This window comes from Drosophila gunungcola (assembly GCF_025200985.1).
Source record: "Drosophila gunungcola strain Sukarami chromosome 2R unlocalized genomic scaffold, Dgunungcola_SK_2 000004F, whole genome shotgun sequence".
NCBI classification, from domain to species: Eukaryota; Metazoa; Arthropoda; class Insecta; order Diptera; family Drosophilidae; genus Drosophila; species Drosophila gunungcola.
The window spans coordinates 760,739-778,778 of record NW_026453167.1 but is presented as its reverse complement, the minus strand read 5'-3'; the positions used below and the strand labels follow the sequence as shown (position 1 = coordinate 778,778).

The window sequence follows — 18,040 nt, the reverse complement described above, 5'->3', positions numbered from 1 at the left end:
GTCTGTTTTCTGTTTCTGCCTTCCAACTTGCGGTACTGCCAAGTGGCGCAATGTCCCGCAAATGAAAAATATAAAGTGAGTTGTGGCCATTAAAATGCAAGTGGCAGATAGAATTCATTGGTGGTAAAAGGGATTGTTTGTATTTAAATTCTACATTTTCCGGTGTAAGATTAAGTAGAGCAGAATGGCAGGGGTCTTGACTGAACTGTAACTAATTATAATTTATTTAGTTAAATATTTTAGACCTTCTGTTTTATTAAATATATATAAAAGCCCTTCGAGGAGATAACCATTTTGCGGTGTAAGATCAAGTAGAGCAGAAAGTCAAGGGTAATGTGAAATGTAACTAGCAATAAAATAATTAAGGTAAACATTGTAGACCTTTTCTTTTGACCAATAACAAAATCAATTTCAGGTAATTTCCTAGCTCTGACATAACTTAAATGCCATCCATAAACTCTCTCCCCAATCACACACAATATCACAATGATTGTGTAACCTTAGCCTACACCCAGAAATACATAATTCACGATTAGATCTGTCTCTCAAACGGCACAAATTTCTATGCATTGTAATTTTCCGCATAATTTTGTTTGTCTTTTCTTTGCTTTGGCGAATATAAAAAGAATGGCCAAACAAAAGCCAGACATGAAAACACAGCATTTTGCCGCACGCTTCAACAACAAAATGGTCAACAACAATCTTGGCTTAGTTTTGTCGGCCAGCTGTCTATTGTTGTTGTAATTACAATGGCATAAGGTATAAGGCATATATGTAGCTGTTCTGGTTGTCGTGATTTATTGTGTGAACAACAAGGTTTCTTCTCCCGAGCTTCGCTTTGCTTTTGTTCTGCCTTCGCATTTGCATATTCTTTTTCGATTTGGAACTGTGGGCTTCATTTGGTCCCGGGTGCCACTTCAAATTGGGCGTGTCCAGATATCATAGAAGCCATATCTATTATACACCCTCAAAGCTCACTGGGTGCCCAAGTGCTTTGGAGCTATATAAGTGGCCAAGAATTGGCTTCCATCGAACGGGATGGGTTCAATGAACCACAAAGCCCTGCAGTTCTCGAGTGTTATTAAAGCAAATAGCACTTGTGGTGGGTCCGTCAGGTTGCCAGCCACCGTCAATCAAGAGTTATCAAGAAGTTGAATGGCTTTTGAAGAGTCTGCCGCCAACGCCAACGCGCAGAAATCCGAATCCGAATCCGAATTCGAATCCCAAATACTTTCCAATAACTGATGCCTTAATGTGGGGATTACTTAGCGAAGGAGCAGCAGCAGCAGCAGCTTTGCAAATTGCCAATTCATTGTTATCCGCCGTTGCCTTCTTTTCCCGCCACTCATGGTTTGACATTTTTATTAAAAACGCAGAGTCCACGAACGATCTGCAATCAGGCGATCAGCAATGTCTTCTACACAAAGGGCATATTTTATGCATGCCGCTCGTTAAGAGACCGCTTCTTCTGCTTTTGGCTCTTCACTCAGAAAAAAAATTACGGTCTGGCGTACAAAATAAAAATAAATGAAACTTTAATTTTTTCGTAACGCAAATCATTTGTTTCATAACTGATAACCAAATTTTCAAGACTTTTCTGTTAAGTACAAAAGAATGGCCCTCACTTCCAAGACATTTTTGTTAAGTACAAAAGAATGGCCCTGGAAACTAGAAAAAAATTAACAATCATATTACTTTCTCTAATATTTCTTACTAACTAATAATATGTTTTTAATCCCGATCTTTTTTTAATCCCAATCTTTGTAATGCATTTTTTGCAAAGTGTAAGTTTTGCCTCAACTCCAAGGCAATAATCATTAAATTTTCAAAATTATTTTTCTGAGTGTTTGGTTTGTTTGCTGTTGCAGTCAAATTGCCAGCTTTTCTTGTTGGTACTCCTTTTGGGCATCATTTCCTGCTTAAAAGGCCGCTGCCACTGAGCATGCATCTAAAGTTGCGGGTAAAAAAAGAGTCGACTCCTCTTCATTCCCTGAAGAAACATATATATTTATAGGGCTGCCTGATGAACCGTAATCCCAAGGATAACTGCATATTTTTATTACAGGTTTGTTGTTGTTGTTGTTGCCGCGGTAGCTGGCCCATAATTTCCAGTTACAAAAGGCCACAAAGGAAACGAATGACTTAAGACACAAACTTGTTTTCCTTGCGGAACATCCGTGAATGGCACTTTAAAACGTAAATGTCTATGCGGGCACAGAGTGTATATTGTGTTTTTAAATTGAGAGAAGCCTCTTATTATTTAAAATAATAAATATTAGTCAAAAAACAAAAAGCCCGAAGTTAATAACTTATGGGTAAACAAAAGTTAATCGCCTTTTCAATTTCCTGCCTTTAACGAATATTTCCCTTAACCAAAATGGGTTAATGGGCAGCTTAACCCCACATTCACTTCCCCCTCGTAAGCTCATTTAACAGCAGAAAAATGACAAATATCGCAACCGAACGTAATGGCGAACCGCAGAAATACACCTTGAAAATGGCCTACCAAATGGTATTTCTCTTTCTCTTGCCATTTTTGGTACATAATTTTGCGAGCCAAAAGGGGTTTAATGACTGCAAATTGAAGCGATCGGACCGGCGAGCGGAGATTAAATTTGCACTTTGCAACACAACACAAAACGGAAATGCCAGACGACGGCTAAGAGAACGAGCAAATGGGTCAAGGATTTAGGCCCATTTAGCCACACTCCATTGGCTTCGCTTTCTGGGCAGGGCGCAAAGTTCAAAATTCAGAATGGAATGGACACACACACCTGGTCGGACGGTCTCTGTTGTTGCCAGACTGCGCCGCCTTTGGTTTATTGCGCTGGCTCAAAATATTGGCGCTTGTTGTGTCACTGGGCCAGAAACCATTAGCCAGACATGTGCCACATATAAACTACATCGAAAATCACCAGCAACCCAGCGGGTGGTTGTCCCATTCAAGTGGCCATGGCTGTATCTTCTATCTATATCTTGTACGCGGGTGTCTGAGTCAACTTTTGGGTCACTGGGCGGCATGAATCACGGTGCTATTATGCGGGGTCAGAGTGGCATTTGATTGGTTATTAGACTGGGTTAATTGAGTGGTATGTGGGAAACCCGATACCATTTGTTTGGTCCCCTATTTGCATTGCATAACACGTTGAAACGTCGCTTGCCCTGCGCTAATCACTCAATTTACAAAGACTTTCGCCCCTTTGGCGAACACTTCCGCTTAGTGTCAACGCTTTCTTTTTGCCAAAAACACGAAATTAATTCATAATTTCAGCTTTTGTTTGTGATTGAAGCGACCGGACCGGCTGCCAAATTGTCAAAATTTGCGGGAAGTTCTGCTCGAGTGGCTTTTTGCCACCAAAGTGACCACCACCTCGGACCAACTTGGCCAGCTTGGAAGCCATAAAACTAATAACAACCTACTCCCCGACTCGACTGGCACAGTTGCAACAAGTTAGTCACTGCGAAAGTGAAACGAAACGAAGCGAATGCAAAAAGGCGGGGAAAATAGAGCCGAGGAAAAGCCAGAGTGAGAGCCAGAAATCGCAATTAAAAGGAAAAGCGAAAATGTGCATGGAAAAACGAGTGCGAAACGAGCCAGCGAGAAGTAAATGCGTTCAATGCACTTTAATGGGGCGTGGCATATCGACAGGGGCGGCTTGAAGTCTTGCCTTACTTTGCTTTGCTTAGCCACTGACTCACGGCTCAAACATTTGGCTTTGTCTGCATATGCGCAAGGCAAACACAAATAATAAAAAAAAGGGTAGACGCATTTTTGTACAAGTGCGGAAATCGTAGGTGTAGCTAGCCCATACGAAAATAGCAAAAGAAACCTACAAAACGAAACTAAACAAAGCCGAAGCTCTGAAAGTCGGTGATTAATGAGAAATTGTGCAGTGTTACAAGCAATATGAGGGAAGGAGTATAAGAGCAATCAAAATAGGCTTATGAGAGGCAAAAAACTGACAAGGCAACTCGATAGATAATTATAGGAAATGTTTTTCATTCTTGAACCAAGTTTAAAAAATATATTTATATTTATATATTTCATCTGACTTGAAAAACTGTTACAAAAGAATAATAAAAACAGTTAATTTATTAGGGTGAATGCAACAACGACTGGTGCAATAAAGCCCAATGGCTTAATTACACATTGAAAGGTGTGGGTGTAGGCGTTTAGCAATTATATAAGCATAAATTCAAAATATGTATATTTTATATAGCAATCCCTTAAATATCAAGATTTTGTATTTAAGATCTTATGAATAGATCATTAATTTCCCAAAATCCGTTATGTTCCCAAACCCACACTTTGCAATGTGTAATCCCAAGAATGAAGTGACTCAATACTTTGGAGTACCCACAAATCCACCCACCATAAAAGCGCCCACTTTCCAATCGCAATCCAACCTCAATTCCACCACAATTTGAAGAATGCAGTGAAGCCAATTGCCAAATTAACATACAAAACTCATTTTTATCAATGGAGTCGGAGACTCTCCTTCGCTCAGAACACACCCCGAAAGAGCAACAAAAGAAATACCAATGCAAGATAATTGCAGAGGTTTGTGGGGCGATGCTGAAAATAATTCAAAAAGTCAAGCAAAAATGTCAACAACTTTAGCTGCGGGCTGGCTAAAGTTCGATTTTGGCTAACCACCCAATGACATTTAAGCCGAGTGCTTTAACCAATTCAATGGAAGTTTACTTCGGTGTGGCTAACATAGAACAAGATATTGGTTTTAATTTAAATTTGGTTAATGATCTCTGGCAAAAACTGGTTCGACCTTCGCGATTAAATTCCTTTATCACAGACAAAAACATCACAAAGTATCAGATGTCAAAGATTTCATTGGACATTAGGTTGAGTATCGTGTTACGGTTAAACTAATACCATAGATAGGTACATTTTTTAACATGTATGGAAAACATAAATCTTTTCAGCTTTTCAGTTCTAGCTTCTAGGCTTAACATAAATAATAAAGTAGTTTAGATGAAAAAATAAGATATGAATAACAAAATATAGTTACTAATCTCGTTCAAGTTCATTCCAGTTAATATGTCATGACCCTGAACTTGCATGTGATTATGTTTTACGATGAGAATGCCGGCTTTTGGTCAAACAATTGTACAAACCTGAAAATAAACAACAAGAGAAAAACACAGTTTTAGTTTGCTACATAAACTAATTTGAATGTTGCACTACAAACGAAAATAAGAGCACTCATAAAAAATAAACAAAGGAAAATTTAATTACTTTAACGGGCGTGAAATTAACATCAAGCGAAGACAGCCCGCTGGGTTAGGTTCTTGGGGCGTGGTCAACATAAAAGAGAAACCGATAAAAGCTTGAAAGAAACAAAGCAAGGTCGTTGAAACTAAGGATGCACTTTGGTTGAAAAAATTAGCCAGTTTTGGAGGTCATTCGCGTCAAGAGATGAAGCTATCTAAAGAAGTAGAAAGTAACAAATTGGTAACAAAGAATTACCTAATTTATAAGCTCATATAACTTTGGTATCACTCCACCATGGATTATCGGAACCACATGATAAATATTTATCTACAATCAATCAGCTCTTGTAATGGAGCCAACCCATTTGTAAGCCGATATAGCGCCACAATGGTTTAACTATTGTTGGGCAATCTAAGCAACCGCATCTCGGGCAGCTGTTGCTGCTGCAGCCGCAATGGGCCACCTTAACTACATATAATTGCTGTTCCAATAACCCCTAACCCAGAGGCACAACAAAGCACACACAAGAGATGCCAAACAGCGGCAGCAAATTGTGACTCGTGCCAACAGACAACACACAGGTATATTAAACTGTCAAACAAAATCATAAATAAGCCAGCCAAATAGTGGAAAACACACCCACTCTTCTTTGGCAAAAGAAAACAAAACAGACTTGCAGTGAAAATACAGTAGAGAAAATAGAGGGAATATGACTGCATATTAAGTTATTGTATCTGCTTGCTGCCCCTCAACCTACGCGACCCGCCAAATTGTTGCTGCTGGCCCCAGTCAACCACAAAACAACTTTAACACAGGCAACACAGTCAACACAACACAACAACAGGCCAAGAAATGCGTTCGTTGCTGTTTTTGGTAATAAACGAAGCGTTAAACAAATTGCATTACAACAACCATCCACCACCAACATAGAAAACACATTTTGTTTCTTTCTGATTTGTTGTTCACCATATGCAAAGCGTCATAAATGAGGTTGCTTGTTGCTGTTGTTACTGGTTGCCGCCTTGGGCGTAATTACATCTCCAGCCAAAAATGGTCAAACGAGCGAGAAAATTATCACATATGTTGTTGTGGCGGCAGCAATTAAATGCAAATTTTGTCTGATAAAGAAATATGGTTACAGCAAAGAATTACACAATCAGGAAATTTTTGCGATGGCAATACAAATTGCTTTTGATGATTTGACATTTGATAGGCAATTTAAATATTTTTGGTAGGCCAATTAATGAATGGAAACTTTTTTCGGACCAATATTAATTTTTATGGCATGCATTTCGCTTTTCCCATTTTGCCTTAGATCAACCACTCCTCGAAATCCATCACACATGCAGCACGACCACAATGGGTGGAAAAACATGTTCCAGCTACAGAAATTATAGCAAATGCCATGGACGGCTAATTCAAACACACATAAATCAATGAACGCCAAAGTCGAAGGCAACCCAGAAATCAGGAAGGTAAAAATGAGTAAATTGCACAGCAATAATGAAAAATAATAATAGAGCAATGAAGCAAACAGCAGATTGCAAACACGCCTTGGAGGTAAAGATACATTTAATAACGTGAAATGAATTTAAATTTAAAATTGAGTAAAAAATCTATTTCTCAGGACTCGGAGAATAATTGATTTTCTTTTTATTAAAGTGTCTCAACAGGCAAACATTTCAAAAAAGTCTATTTAATCTCAAGGCCTTTTGATTTGAATTTTTACCGAAAAGATCTACAGCACTTTAATAGTTCCTGCCTTACACTCCTGACCTTAGCAATTAACACTTTAAATTAATTATAATAAAAATTTAAATTAGGTGTAAGCCATTTGAGCCACAATAAAACGAATTACAGGCACCTAACAACTAATTTAATTAACCATGAAACCAGATTTATATGTGCATGCGAAGCCAACTATTAATCCATAAAACTAAATTATGATCTGCGATGAATATGGCTGAAAAGTGCAATCAGCCATCTTGCAAATGACATTGAAATTGCGCAAGACAGCACTAAATGGACACATTAGTCCATTAGCCGCCGAGTCCAGCAGTTGGTGGCGTTAGCGTGTGCCCCACAAAGGTGTGTCCACCGCTCTAGGTGTGCGTGTCACCACCTAAGTTTCTTTGGGTTGGGTACTATACTCGCAATAGTACAAGTAAGTAAGTACTTATGTCTGATTGAAGGTTAAAGCCATGAGATACGCCATTAAGGCAACATACTGCATCTGTACAGAATCTTGAATTGGGTTGCTGTCTTCACTCCGCAACTCCGCTTGGGTTGAATGAACCATGGAGCCGCTTAAACGCCCACCACTTTTGCGAGGGAGTATGTTGCCAGGCCGCCGAGTTCAAAGCAAAGCAGCTGTCAACAGATGCGACAGATAATCCAAATGGAAACCGAAAACCCAGAGTCTGGAGCCTCATAATTTTCGCTAGCCGATCTCGAGCCAGAAATCTACAATTGCGGAAAGAGAAAAAGGCAATAATTGTGTGTGTCGCGATACACGTGTGCCAATAATAGACTCTTGTTAATGCTATAAAGACATCTCCCCAAGAAACACTCATAAATCTGTGTAGGTACAGTCATAAATTTACGAAGAAGCTTGTTCTAAGTGCAACCAAGATACAGGCAAGCAATTTGTCATATGGCCAACATTGGAGTTATCAATGGTTAAGCCAAGATGAAGAGAAGGGAGGAAAATGCATTTACAGGTGCATTGTACAGGAAAACGTAACCAACAAGTTGTGATTCGCGGACCGGATGATGCTTCGTTTTCGTTTCTGTTTTTCTTTTTCGATGGCATTTATCTTGACCCGAAGGCAACGTGAAGTTTTCATGGCTCATGGCTCGAATATTGCGAGCGTCGAACTGTAAAGTTATGAAGAAGAAACTGAAGCTGCTGGTCGGGAGCGGAAGCTTGCGTTTAAGGTTACGGGCACAGGGCCAAAACATCAACTGCTGTGCTGCCTGCTGCCACAACTCACCAGGTAGGTACTAGACATTTTTTGGCTTAGTTGGGAGCAACTATTTCGTCGCCGACGATCTTCAAGCTCTCGAAGTATTCAATCAAATGCATTGGGTATAAATTCTTGATGTCTTCTATGAGTACAGCATCCATAATAGTGCAGCCCTTCCAGGTGACGAACAGGAAGAACTTGTCGTGCACCTGAAAGCTGTGGTGCACTTTTTCCAGCTCCAGACCACGGGCCAATCCGAAGGGTGCCTTACGCTCCGGCACTCTCCAGTCCCCGAAATACTTTCCGGACTTGAGGCTTTCACTGGCGGAGGGCCGTTTGCCGCTGGCCTGCAGCTCCTCCGGCGAAATTAACGGCTCCGTCTTGATGATTTTGGAGCAGTTGGGTGTCTGGACATCGGTTATCTGCTGCAGTTTGGCCACTTCCTTGTTACACACAGCCTGACTCTTGCGGCGCATCAATGGTTGGCTGGATTTTATTGACTTTCCTGGCGGCTGCATCACTGGCTCAGGGAAGTTCCAGTTGCTAGGCTGCTGGGCAAGATTGCCGTGTATCTGCGGTGGTTTTATTTGCTCTTAGATAATTACTTACAACGGAAATACAACCAAAACTAAAGGAACACTCAATTCATTACTATTACTCGGCTAAAGATCAAACTAATTTATTAAAGTAATTTAGGATAAGATACTTAAAGAAAAAACCTTTAAAAGGGTTTTTAATTCTATACTCAAATTATTAAATTGCCAAGCTTTTGCTTCAAAAAACAAGTGAAATAATTTAGTGTTGATTATTATTGAAGACGGACCCTACTTTTTGAGTTATCACAATAGATTTGGTTTAATTTTCTTTGAATAAAATGCACGTTTCCTACGCCAAAAGCAAACACAATTCATTCATAGAACTTGACTAAAGATAAAATTATAAAAAAATCTTGGCATGTGTATTTTTTTTTTAATATAAATTAAAAAAATGTCAATTATATACTTTTTGAGTTAACCCATTAGATTTGGTTTAATTTACTTAAATAAAATGTAAATTTCTTACGCGCTGTAACTCTGAATCAATGGGATCATCGTCGGCTGTTATTAATTTCGGTGGGCCAAGGGATTTGGCCATTTGGTCATCTATTAAACCGCCAAATTTGACCACACGCTTTTCGGCCTCCCACTTGCGAGCCTGCTCCTTTATTGTGTCCAAAGATTGGTTATTTTCATCGCCTTCGGAGGACGAAGACGATGAGGTGGAGCTCGAATAAGATGCGCTTGAGGTCTCCGAAGAACTGGAGGACGTATCCGAATCGCATTCTATGATATCATCCTGAAGTGGCTCTGTTGCTTTAGGTTGTAGCTTTGGAACACTGGCACTTGGTGGTGGCATAACGAGTTTCTGGAAAGCTGGCACCAATAGACCTGGGGTTTGTTGTTCGGGTGCCCGTTCGTGGTGAAATACTGCTGCCAATGGTGTGTCATCGTCACTGGATTCGCTCAAGCGGAGGACTCTAGACTGCTCAAATTGAATGGGGTTTTTTACCATGTGCTTGGGCGAACCAGGTGGTTTGCGGTTGAAAGTTTCCCCAGAAACAACGCTAACACAGCTCGGACTGGGGATATCCTTAAAAGTTTTGGGTATATTCTTAATGCTTTGTTTTGGACCAGCCACTTTGCCCACTACTGGCTTGGCTTTCTTGGGTGATTCCTTTTCCTTCTTTGACTTTGGCGTATTCCTGACTTGCTTGGGGTTTTTTGTTGATGTCCGGGAAGCACTGGTTCTGGGACTTTGTGTCGAGTCCTTTTCGAGGCCCACCAGAATGTCCTGCGCATTGTGCCGCCTGAAGAGCTCCGCCTCGAAATCTGAGACAAGGCCCATGCAGTTGCCAACGTTTTCCAATGGTTCCCAGGAGTTGTCTCGGTCGGAAAAGCCAACCCATTTCACCAGGACATGGGGGCGCCCCCCGACGAAGCGCTTGCCTACGATCTTCTCCACTACAAATTCCTGGGGAGGATCGGGATCGGTCACCAAATGGAGATGATTGGATCGATGACCTCCGCCAGACATGTTGTTCGTTAAAAAGACGCCAAAAAAAAGAGGGAAAAACTGAATGCCACAAAGAATCAAGCGTCGATGGCGCTGCCAACTTACTCGAAATTCAGTTAGAGATGGCAAAGCTTACAGTTTTTTTTAAAGACTTTTTTATCTGAATACTATGAATAAAACGTAACATAAAGGCTTAATAAACTTTTTTTTATTGTAATATATATTTAAGAAATTCACGGTTTCAACAAATTTACATGTTTAGCAATTTATTTTTTTGAAGATCACTGACAGACTTATTTTTTTTAATGGGAACGATGGCAACTTTTGAAGTGAAGACTGCCTTATATGGTTTACTGTATTTTTTTGTTTACAAATTTAGAGCCTATTTTAGGAGATAATACACAATTACTTATCTTTTATTTGCCCGCAATGTACTTAATAAGCATTCTTTTTAGTTATTTAAACTTTTTTTGCTCCATGTTCCGCTTGAAAAGCTCCGCTTCATAATCGGCAACCAGCGTCGCGCAATTGCCCAAATTTTCCATGGGCTCCCAGGTGCTCTCCTCCTCCGGATAGCCCTCCCATTTCGCTAAATATTGGGCACGTCCTCGCAAGAAGCGTTTCCCGATAAATTTTTCCACTAATGTAGTCCTCGTTATCCTTGCTGTGGCCCCTGGATCCATAGGCATTGGTTTTCTTGAAGCGATTTCCACTGGACATGATCTTAGAGTAACGCAGCCAAATAATCTTACTAACTAGACTAGTGCTGCCAACTTACTCGGCATGCAGAAAGAGATGACAAAACTCAAGGAGTGGGCTTTTTACAGAATATATTTTTTTAACAAAATAAAATAACTTATTTTTTGTTAGTATATATTTGGTTAGTCCTAACTTTGCTCTTATTTTCTTCGGTTTCTCGTTGTTGCTGCCTTGTGGAGCTCAGCCTCGAAATTCTCGACCAACCCAATGTAAGGGCCTAAGTACTCCAACGGTATCCAAGTGCGCTGTACCATTGGATAGCCGGCCCATACGGCCAGGTATTGAGGACGTCCACGCTCGAAACGTTTCCCGACAATTATTTCTATCTTTGGTTGTAAGCCGTCGTTTCCCATCTTGTCGATTGAAAGTCAGTAAAGGAAAAAAATGAAATGAAAGAGCGATGCCAACTTTTTTGAAATGGTGAAAAACTAGAGATTGCAAATGCTTTCGATATTTTATTTAGAATTTTTAATAATAATATCGATTTGTTAGAGCTAAGCACCATCTCTAAGAATAGCCCACTTGGTGATCTCAGTTTATTATCATCTCTAAGAACATAATCACCCACATCAAAGGTTAAGTTTATCTTATTTTAGTGGGGGTTTCTTTCTTTCTTTTTTTTTAATTTTTTTTTCAAATTTCGGTTTGAAGTCTATTTTTTTTAAACGGTTTTTATTTGTTGGTTTTTTTCACGTTTTTTCCTTCGTTTTAGTACCGCGGATGCTATGCCCTGTAGATTTAGATATTTATTTTTAGCTGGCGTATCGGATTTTAACCAAAATTTTATCCTTTTGCCTGATGTGTACTTTCCAACAAAAAAAATTTCAGAAGAAACAGCTGGTTTTCTGGTAAACAACGTATAAGCTCAACTCATTTAAAGAAATCAACCGAATTTAACCGCCTTCTTAAGTGGAAACGCTGGCGGTCCTCGGTTTTCGGAGAACTTGATCTCAGCAAAAATGTCGCAAAGCCAAAAACCACCGGACTGGCAAAAGTATGTTAGCAATGCCTATAAACTATTTGAGAAATTGCTCCTTTTTGGAGCTGACCATTATATAAAAAACCGCTGGTCAGGCGGCCGTTGCACCTGTTTTTTGATTTGGTTAACCAGGCGCCAAAACTCAAAAAAACTCGTTTTGAAGTCGAGTGCAGTTAACGTGAGCGGAAACAATGTTGAGCGTTGTGGAAATGCGAATGTGTTTTAATTGGCCATTGGCAAAATCTGCGCATTTCTTTTCAGGCCACAAAAATCGCACATTTTCTATGTAAATTCGCTTTCCACTGCCATAAAGCCATAAAGTTCGAGTCGAGTTGGACAACAATGTCATTGGCATGTTTCCCATCATTACGGCGCACAGAAATATGCCAATTTACATGAGTATGTAAACTAGCAATTATTTCCACAGAGTCTGCATCTGGCCAAGAGATTTATTCATTGAATTAAACCCGAAGAAATGCGTCACGTTCGTCCAGTCGGAAAAAGTAACGGCTCTGTGACAATTCGAAAAAGTGCGCAGTTTCGGACAAGACTCAAAATCAGATTTGAAATACAGTCGCACTTCCGTAAAAGGAACAGGTTAGGTTATGTTAATCAAAGCACAAGTTTCGAGAATTTTAAGAGGATATCAAATCATTTAATAGCATAGATCTCCCATTTTAAGACAATTGGCATCAGCAAGTTTAAATTATGGAAGTGGATTATTAAAAACTATTTTTTTATCATTGCACAGGTTAATAAGTTGTTTAAAAATTCTTTAATTTATAAAATATTTGTTTCCTATTTTTTCAGTTAGAGAAGTGGGACATTGATAAATGCTCTATTTATAGTAAGTGAAACCTGTTCAAAGGTCATTAAAAAGTTTGAAAATCGTGTACGTTTAACTACATAAAGTCTTACATCTATAGAAAATTCAAATGAAGAAGGTTGATCTATAATTCGATTGGGATAAAATTGTTTAAAATTCATAATTTAATACATATGTATATGTTTTAATTGCATTTTTTTCAGTTAATTTCGTTTGTATTTACAGAAAATTGGGCAAGTTCGAGATATTAGAAGTGGGACTGTAAAAGTCAGCCAACCTGTTGCCATTACTGTTATGATTTCGAGCGCAAAACTTGTGCCGCAACTTTGCCATGTGCACATGTACAAAACTCGTACATTTCTTTCACTTTCTTTCGGCACAACGGCAGCAGTGGCGGCGAATTTATTTTAATTCGATAGAGTTAACAACTCGGTACATGGCGGAATAAAAGTGAAACCACCGGCGACAACAAGGGCAGCTGGAAGGGTCTTTCTTCTGGGGCTTTCGTTCAAAGTCATTCGTCGGCTTCACTTTCGTTTTCATCGCTATCGTTATATTACAAAATATCCAAGCGACATGGCAGACATGTGTATTTCTTCAGTATTAAGTGTTTAATTTGCATAGTGGAACGCCAAGAAACTGGAAACTTGTTTTCCTATTCTGCTGCTGCTTGCTTTTGGCCCAAACACGCGCGACAAAAATGTTTCTGCATACAAAAATGCTGCTAGTCGGATTTCCATAAGTTGTATTTCTTGATTTTAGCTATGAAATGATTTAAGTCAATATATACGTGTACGAGTATATATGTAGCCCATAGAAACGATGCGGTGTGATCATCGCTTCATTAGCAAGTTAATTTTATTAACGCTGCTTTTGTCTCTCGGTTTTTGCTGCTTTTTATAAGGCCCCGAAAAAAGATTCCGTTTCGGATTGCGCCTCCAATGGGCACCAGTAGAAAAGAAAGGTTGTGTATTGATGTCTTATGCAATAGATTTAGTTTTAATTTGTTTGTTTGTTTTTTCCAGCCTTTTGTTACTTTTTTGTTCGGCTTTGTTGCTGATTATATAATTATAATTATATTATGCCAAGTTGACTTGACACTGCGGCAAGTTCAATGACACTGATTTTACCTCAAAATCACTTAAGTAAACGCAAATCTGTGCCAAGAACTCTTTCCCTTTAACTTTCGAACAGTTAACCCCATATTTAACAACAGGCCTTTGAGACGACCGAAGTTTTATTGACATTTACTGACATTTTAACACACTTAAGGGAGAAACAAAGTCATAATAATGCTGGAGCACCAAAAAAAAAAAAAAATGTATTAAAACTGGTTATATAAAGGTAAAATTGATATATCAAATTTTGTTGATACTTAAAACATTTGGTGGTAATAAAATAAGTTCATGTATTTATTTGTTACATGAGTTTAACCCATTATTTTTGTAAAATTATAACTCAGCTGTTTATATTTAAATTTTAAAACTGTAATTTCTATAATAACACACAAGCATATATAAATAAACTAAACAAATGGATATATTTTTAATTTATACGAAGAGTAGATTCATTATAAAAATACAAAAACATTTTGAGACCTTAATATTTCTCTGAAATATATATTTCAGGTTTATCTATTTGTCTCTCCTTAAATTTTTTTCTCTATGCATAAAAAGCTTGCCGAAAAAGGCCAAAACCGTCGACATTTGCCAGTCAAATACTGGAAGTCCCCAGGGCATTAAAAATCAACTGCAGGTGCAACCAAATTTGTGCCTGCCAGTTGATCGAGTAGTTATTTATTAGACTTTTTTCGAACTGAAAATTGTTTGTTTTGTCACGGCTGTCATCTGCTAATTCTCCGGAAGTTTTAGACGTGTTTTTGTTTTTCTTCGGGCTTTATTACTGAGCATCCGTTCCTTTTTTCGTGACAATTCACCAAGCAGTTGTCTTTAATTTTGAGATTTTAATTTTGAACACGCATTAACTGCTGTCGTCGTTCTTTTTGGGTTCGGAGAGAGACCTTCAGAGAGTTCCGGCTTGTAAAAGACACCGATCTCACGGATCCATCGAGATAAATTAGCATGCAGTGAATCAGACAGACTTTTTGGGGTTTTCTTGGCAAGACCGACAAACATCGGAGAATATGACTTAAATTAAGTTTTTGTCTTGGGGTCCGCGTAAAACATCATCAACAAAAAATCATATGTAAAACTCACTCACCTTGTGCAAAGCAGCAGCCGCAGATGGTGACGAAGAAAAAGAGGCTGCGTCCGATAAGCAGCGACTTCGACGTCGCCGTCGACGTCGACCGAGACATTTTCGTTACTCCTCGCAAAAACCTTATCCGAAATATTGTTGGCTTTGTAATTTGCAATTTGACTTGTTTCTTATTAAACTTGTAGTGTTTCTTTTGTTTTTGCCCCGGGCGTTTTGTAAATTATCTTTAAATTATTTGCTGTCCAGTATTTGCATTTTGTTGCTGTATTGTTGTATACGTTTTATTGATGGCTTTGCTGGCGAATTTAGTCAAAAACGAGAAATTGTTTTTGGTACGACGGGTCAGACGGGTTTCTTCTGTAAGGCATTCAAAACATTTTGCGTTGTTTTTGAGATACCGTTAAAATATAATTAATAATAATGGGATTTCTTTCTTTTTGCTGACTTTTTCTGTTGATTCTGCCTAATGGAAGAGTTCAAGGCTACAACGCCAACGTTGCGTATGATGGATAACTAGAATTGTGTGTGAGTAGGCTAAGTTCTCTAAATGGTTAATGACATTGATATGATCTGAAATTTGTATAAATTTGTATCTAATAAGAGGTAAAAGATGAGTTTCAAAAAAAAGTTCAAAAGCTCCTCTTTTTTAAAACCTTTTCTTTTCTTTACAAAGTTAGCCACTGATTGCTTGCTGTTATTTAATTCTTTGACATTTGTTATTGGTTAAAAATTTATCAGAAATGTTAAAATTATAATAATATATTTGTAAACTGATTTCAATTGCTAATTCAGCAAAGATCCTATAAGATGAAATCCAAAACAGCTTTTGGGGATTCCCATTAAGAAGACTATATACTGTTATTTATTTCTTCCTTTCCAAATTAGTCACTGATTATTTGTTTGTTGAACACCTTAAATTGGTTTTTTAATTTATGCACTCTTTAATGGTATTAATTTCGCGTTGATTTTCGGCCAAGTTTCTTTTTGTTCAACTTGTTCAGCACGCGAACAAAAAAAAACTCCCAATAAATTTTCACTTGTTGCTTGGAGCACTCTGTCAAAAAAATAATGGCAACATTCACCTTGAATCTGTCTTTGCTATATAAACACGAAAGCATATAATATATCTTTTGGCTGGAGGTTCGCTTTTTTTGTTTGTATCGTACTTATGTATATATGGTTTTTTCTTGCAATTATTTATGCGATTTTTTGAGTTTGATTAGTTTGTTTTCCGTTGGTGAGAGGTATAACTTCTGGAAACTATCGCATTTTATCAGCCAATGGCCAACGACCTTGGCTTGTGTAAGGGTAATTAAATAATTAATAATTCTTAATGAAGTCTTTGAATGGACTGCTCACTGCACAATTCCTATGCATTTATGGCAGTTTCTAATTGGAGGCCAGCCGGGGGGTAAAACTTTATGTTAATTCCATGCTCGAGAATCTCAATGCTAAATGGTAGTTTGTAGTGGATGGGCTTTAGAAATCAAGGGATAGTGGGACCTCCGTTAATTGTTGTATGTATGCAAAAACTAGCTTTCAAAGTGAAATTTTCCGTGGGTAATCAACGATTGGTTTTTTGTGGGGGGCGGAGGTCGAAGGAGGGGGCGTGGTCACACTTTATGACGCGTCGTGACAACGGTAATGCCAAACTACGCGCATTGCATATGTAAAAAATCAACGAAAATCCCGAGAAGCGATAACCGAAGACCGAATTTCAAATCGAAAAGCGCTTGTCTTTGGACGCACTTGCTCCGCCGCGAAAGAGACGGGTATATGGGGTCGCGAAAGAGAGGGGTAGTCACACGACTCACTTACATATCACCCACTGGACGATATTGTTTTGGTTTTCAATTGCAAGACATTCACTTGGCCAAATGGAGTATTTTGATCGGTGATCGGCGAACGGCGGCAACAACCGAACTGAGACGCGCTTCGAATTGAACTGAAGACTGGCTGCCGAGCAAACAGCCAAACAGCCAAGAGAAACACGGCTGAAACACGTTTTGGCCAAGACAAGTGCGGAGAGTCGCTTTGGAAGAGAGTCTGCAGCTGTTGTCGTCCACGCTTTTGGCCAAGAAACGAGCAACGGAGCGGGGTTTTAAGCCAGCGAATCAGTAGTTCATTTCTGGTTAAACCAACAGGCGAATTTGTTCAAATAAAAACTAAAAGTTAGTATTTTAAAATTAGTTAAATTGCAATTCATTCAAAACGTTTTTTATTTAAATTAATTACAAATTACAAATTTATTTAAATAAAATACTAATGCTGCTTTAACGAATATGAGAAAACAAACCATAGGCTTATAGGAATTAATTTTTATAATCCCAATTTAAATATGCATTACATTTCTAAAAAATAATAGTAACCTTTTTAAAATAATATTGTTATTACAGTCATGACAGAGCCTAAATTTTTCGCTATGGACATTTTGTTTTAAAATCATATCATATCAATATTATTCTGATTATTTAGCTTTAAGACTTACAACATTTGTAAAATTTAATTTTTACCTAAGAAATTAAATTAATTCCATATGCATGATGTATACTAAACTACTTTCTTGGCGGCATCTAGAGTAACATTACACTACTAACTAAAAGCTTGGAAATATCTGTAAACTTAGTAAAGACCTGAACTTTCAGCAGCCGCTGAAGTAAAAGCTTTATTGAAAGCGCGCACTTTGGTTTCAAATCCAATATAAGTAAGTAAGTAATAACGATAAAACGGTATGTGAAAGCAGAAAAATATAAACTATAATAAATAAATTAAATTAATTTAAATTAAATTAATAATTAATAGAGTTTAGGATTAAATTAACAGTCAAATTTAGATAATAATAATTTTCTAACTCCTAAATTAAGTTCTTTATTTTCAGGCTAATAAAAAATTGTAAATCTTAAGAAAACTTGGGAGTTTATTTGTATTAAACCAATTTAAGAAATCAAAATCAAAACTTAAAATTTCACGCAAATTAAATAAGCTTTTTACTCAAAATAATTTTGATATTT

General features: G+C 38.0%; 3 protein-coding genes across 8 annotated transcripts in view; all 3 read right to left on the bottom strand.

Annotated features, from left to right (window-relative positions):
• LOC128254457 (mucin-5AC) overlaps positions 1-16,975 on the bottom strand; it is a 40,181-nt gene extending 23,206 nt beyond the window's left edge. For 2 of the 6 annotated variants that reach the window (XR_008267549.1, XM_052983582.1), the window contains exons 1-2: positions 16,844-16,964; positions 15,033-15,386 (exon numbers count right to left, since the gene is read on the bottom strand). Coding sequence is in view for 5 of the 6 variants with exons in the window: in XM_052983582.1 (XP_052839542.1) it covers positions 15,033-15,129 (97 nt within the window). In the remaining variant the exon portion in view is untranslated. The other 4 variants (XM_052983583.1, XM_052983586.1, XM_052983585.1 and 1 more) reach the window with 4 other exon arrangements.
• On the bottom strand, positions 4,828-10,350 carry LOC128254459 (uncharacterized). Its single transcript, XM_052983587.1, has 3 exons — positions 9,259-10,350; positions 8,224-8,768; positions 4,828-5,133 (listed from the first exon to the last, which is right to left on the bottom strand). The coding sequence occupies exons 1-2, from the start codon at positions 10,267-10,269 to the stop codon at positions 8,250-8,252; spliced, it is 1,530 nt and encodes a 509-aa protein (XP_052839547.1). The 5' UTR covers positions 10,270-10,350; the 3' UTR covers positions 4,828-5,133; positions 8,224-8,249.
• LOC128254461 (chromobox protein homolog hpl-1) lies at positions 10,466-11,455 on the bottom strand. Its single transcript, XM_052983591.1, has one exon. It carries the CDS (start codon positions 10,935-10,937, stop codon positions 10,704-10,706), a length of 234 nt encoding a protein of 77 aa, XP_052839551.1. The 5' UTR covers positions 10,938-11,455; the 3' UTR covers positions 10,466-10,703.
• Positions 16,976-18,040: the final 1,065 nt, after the last annotated feature.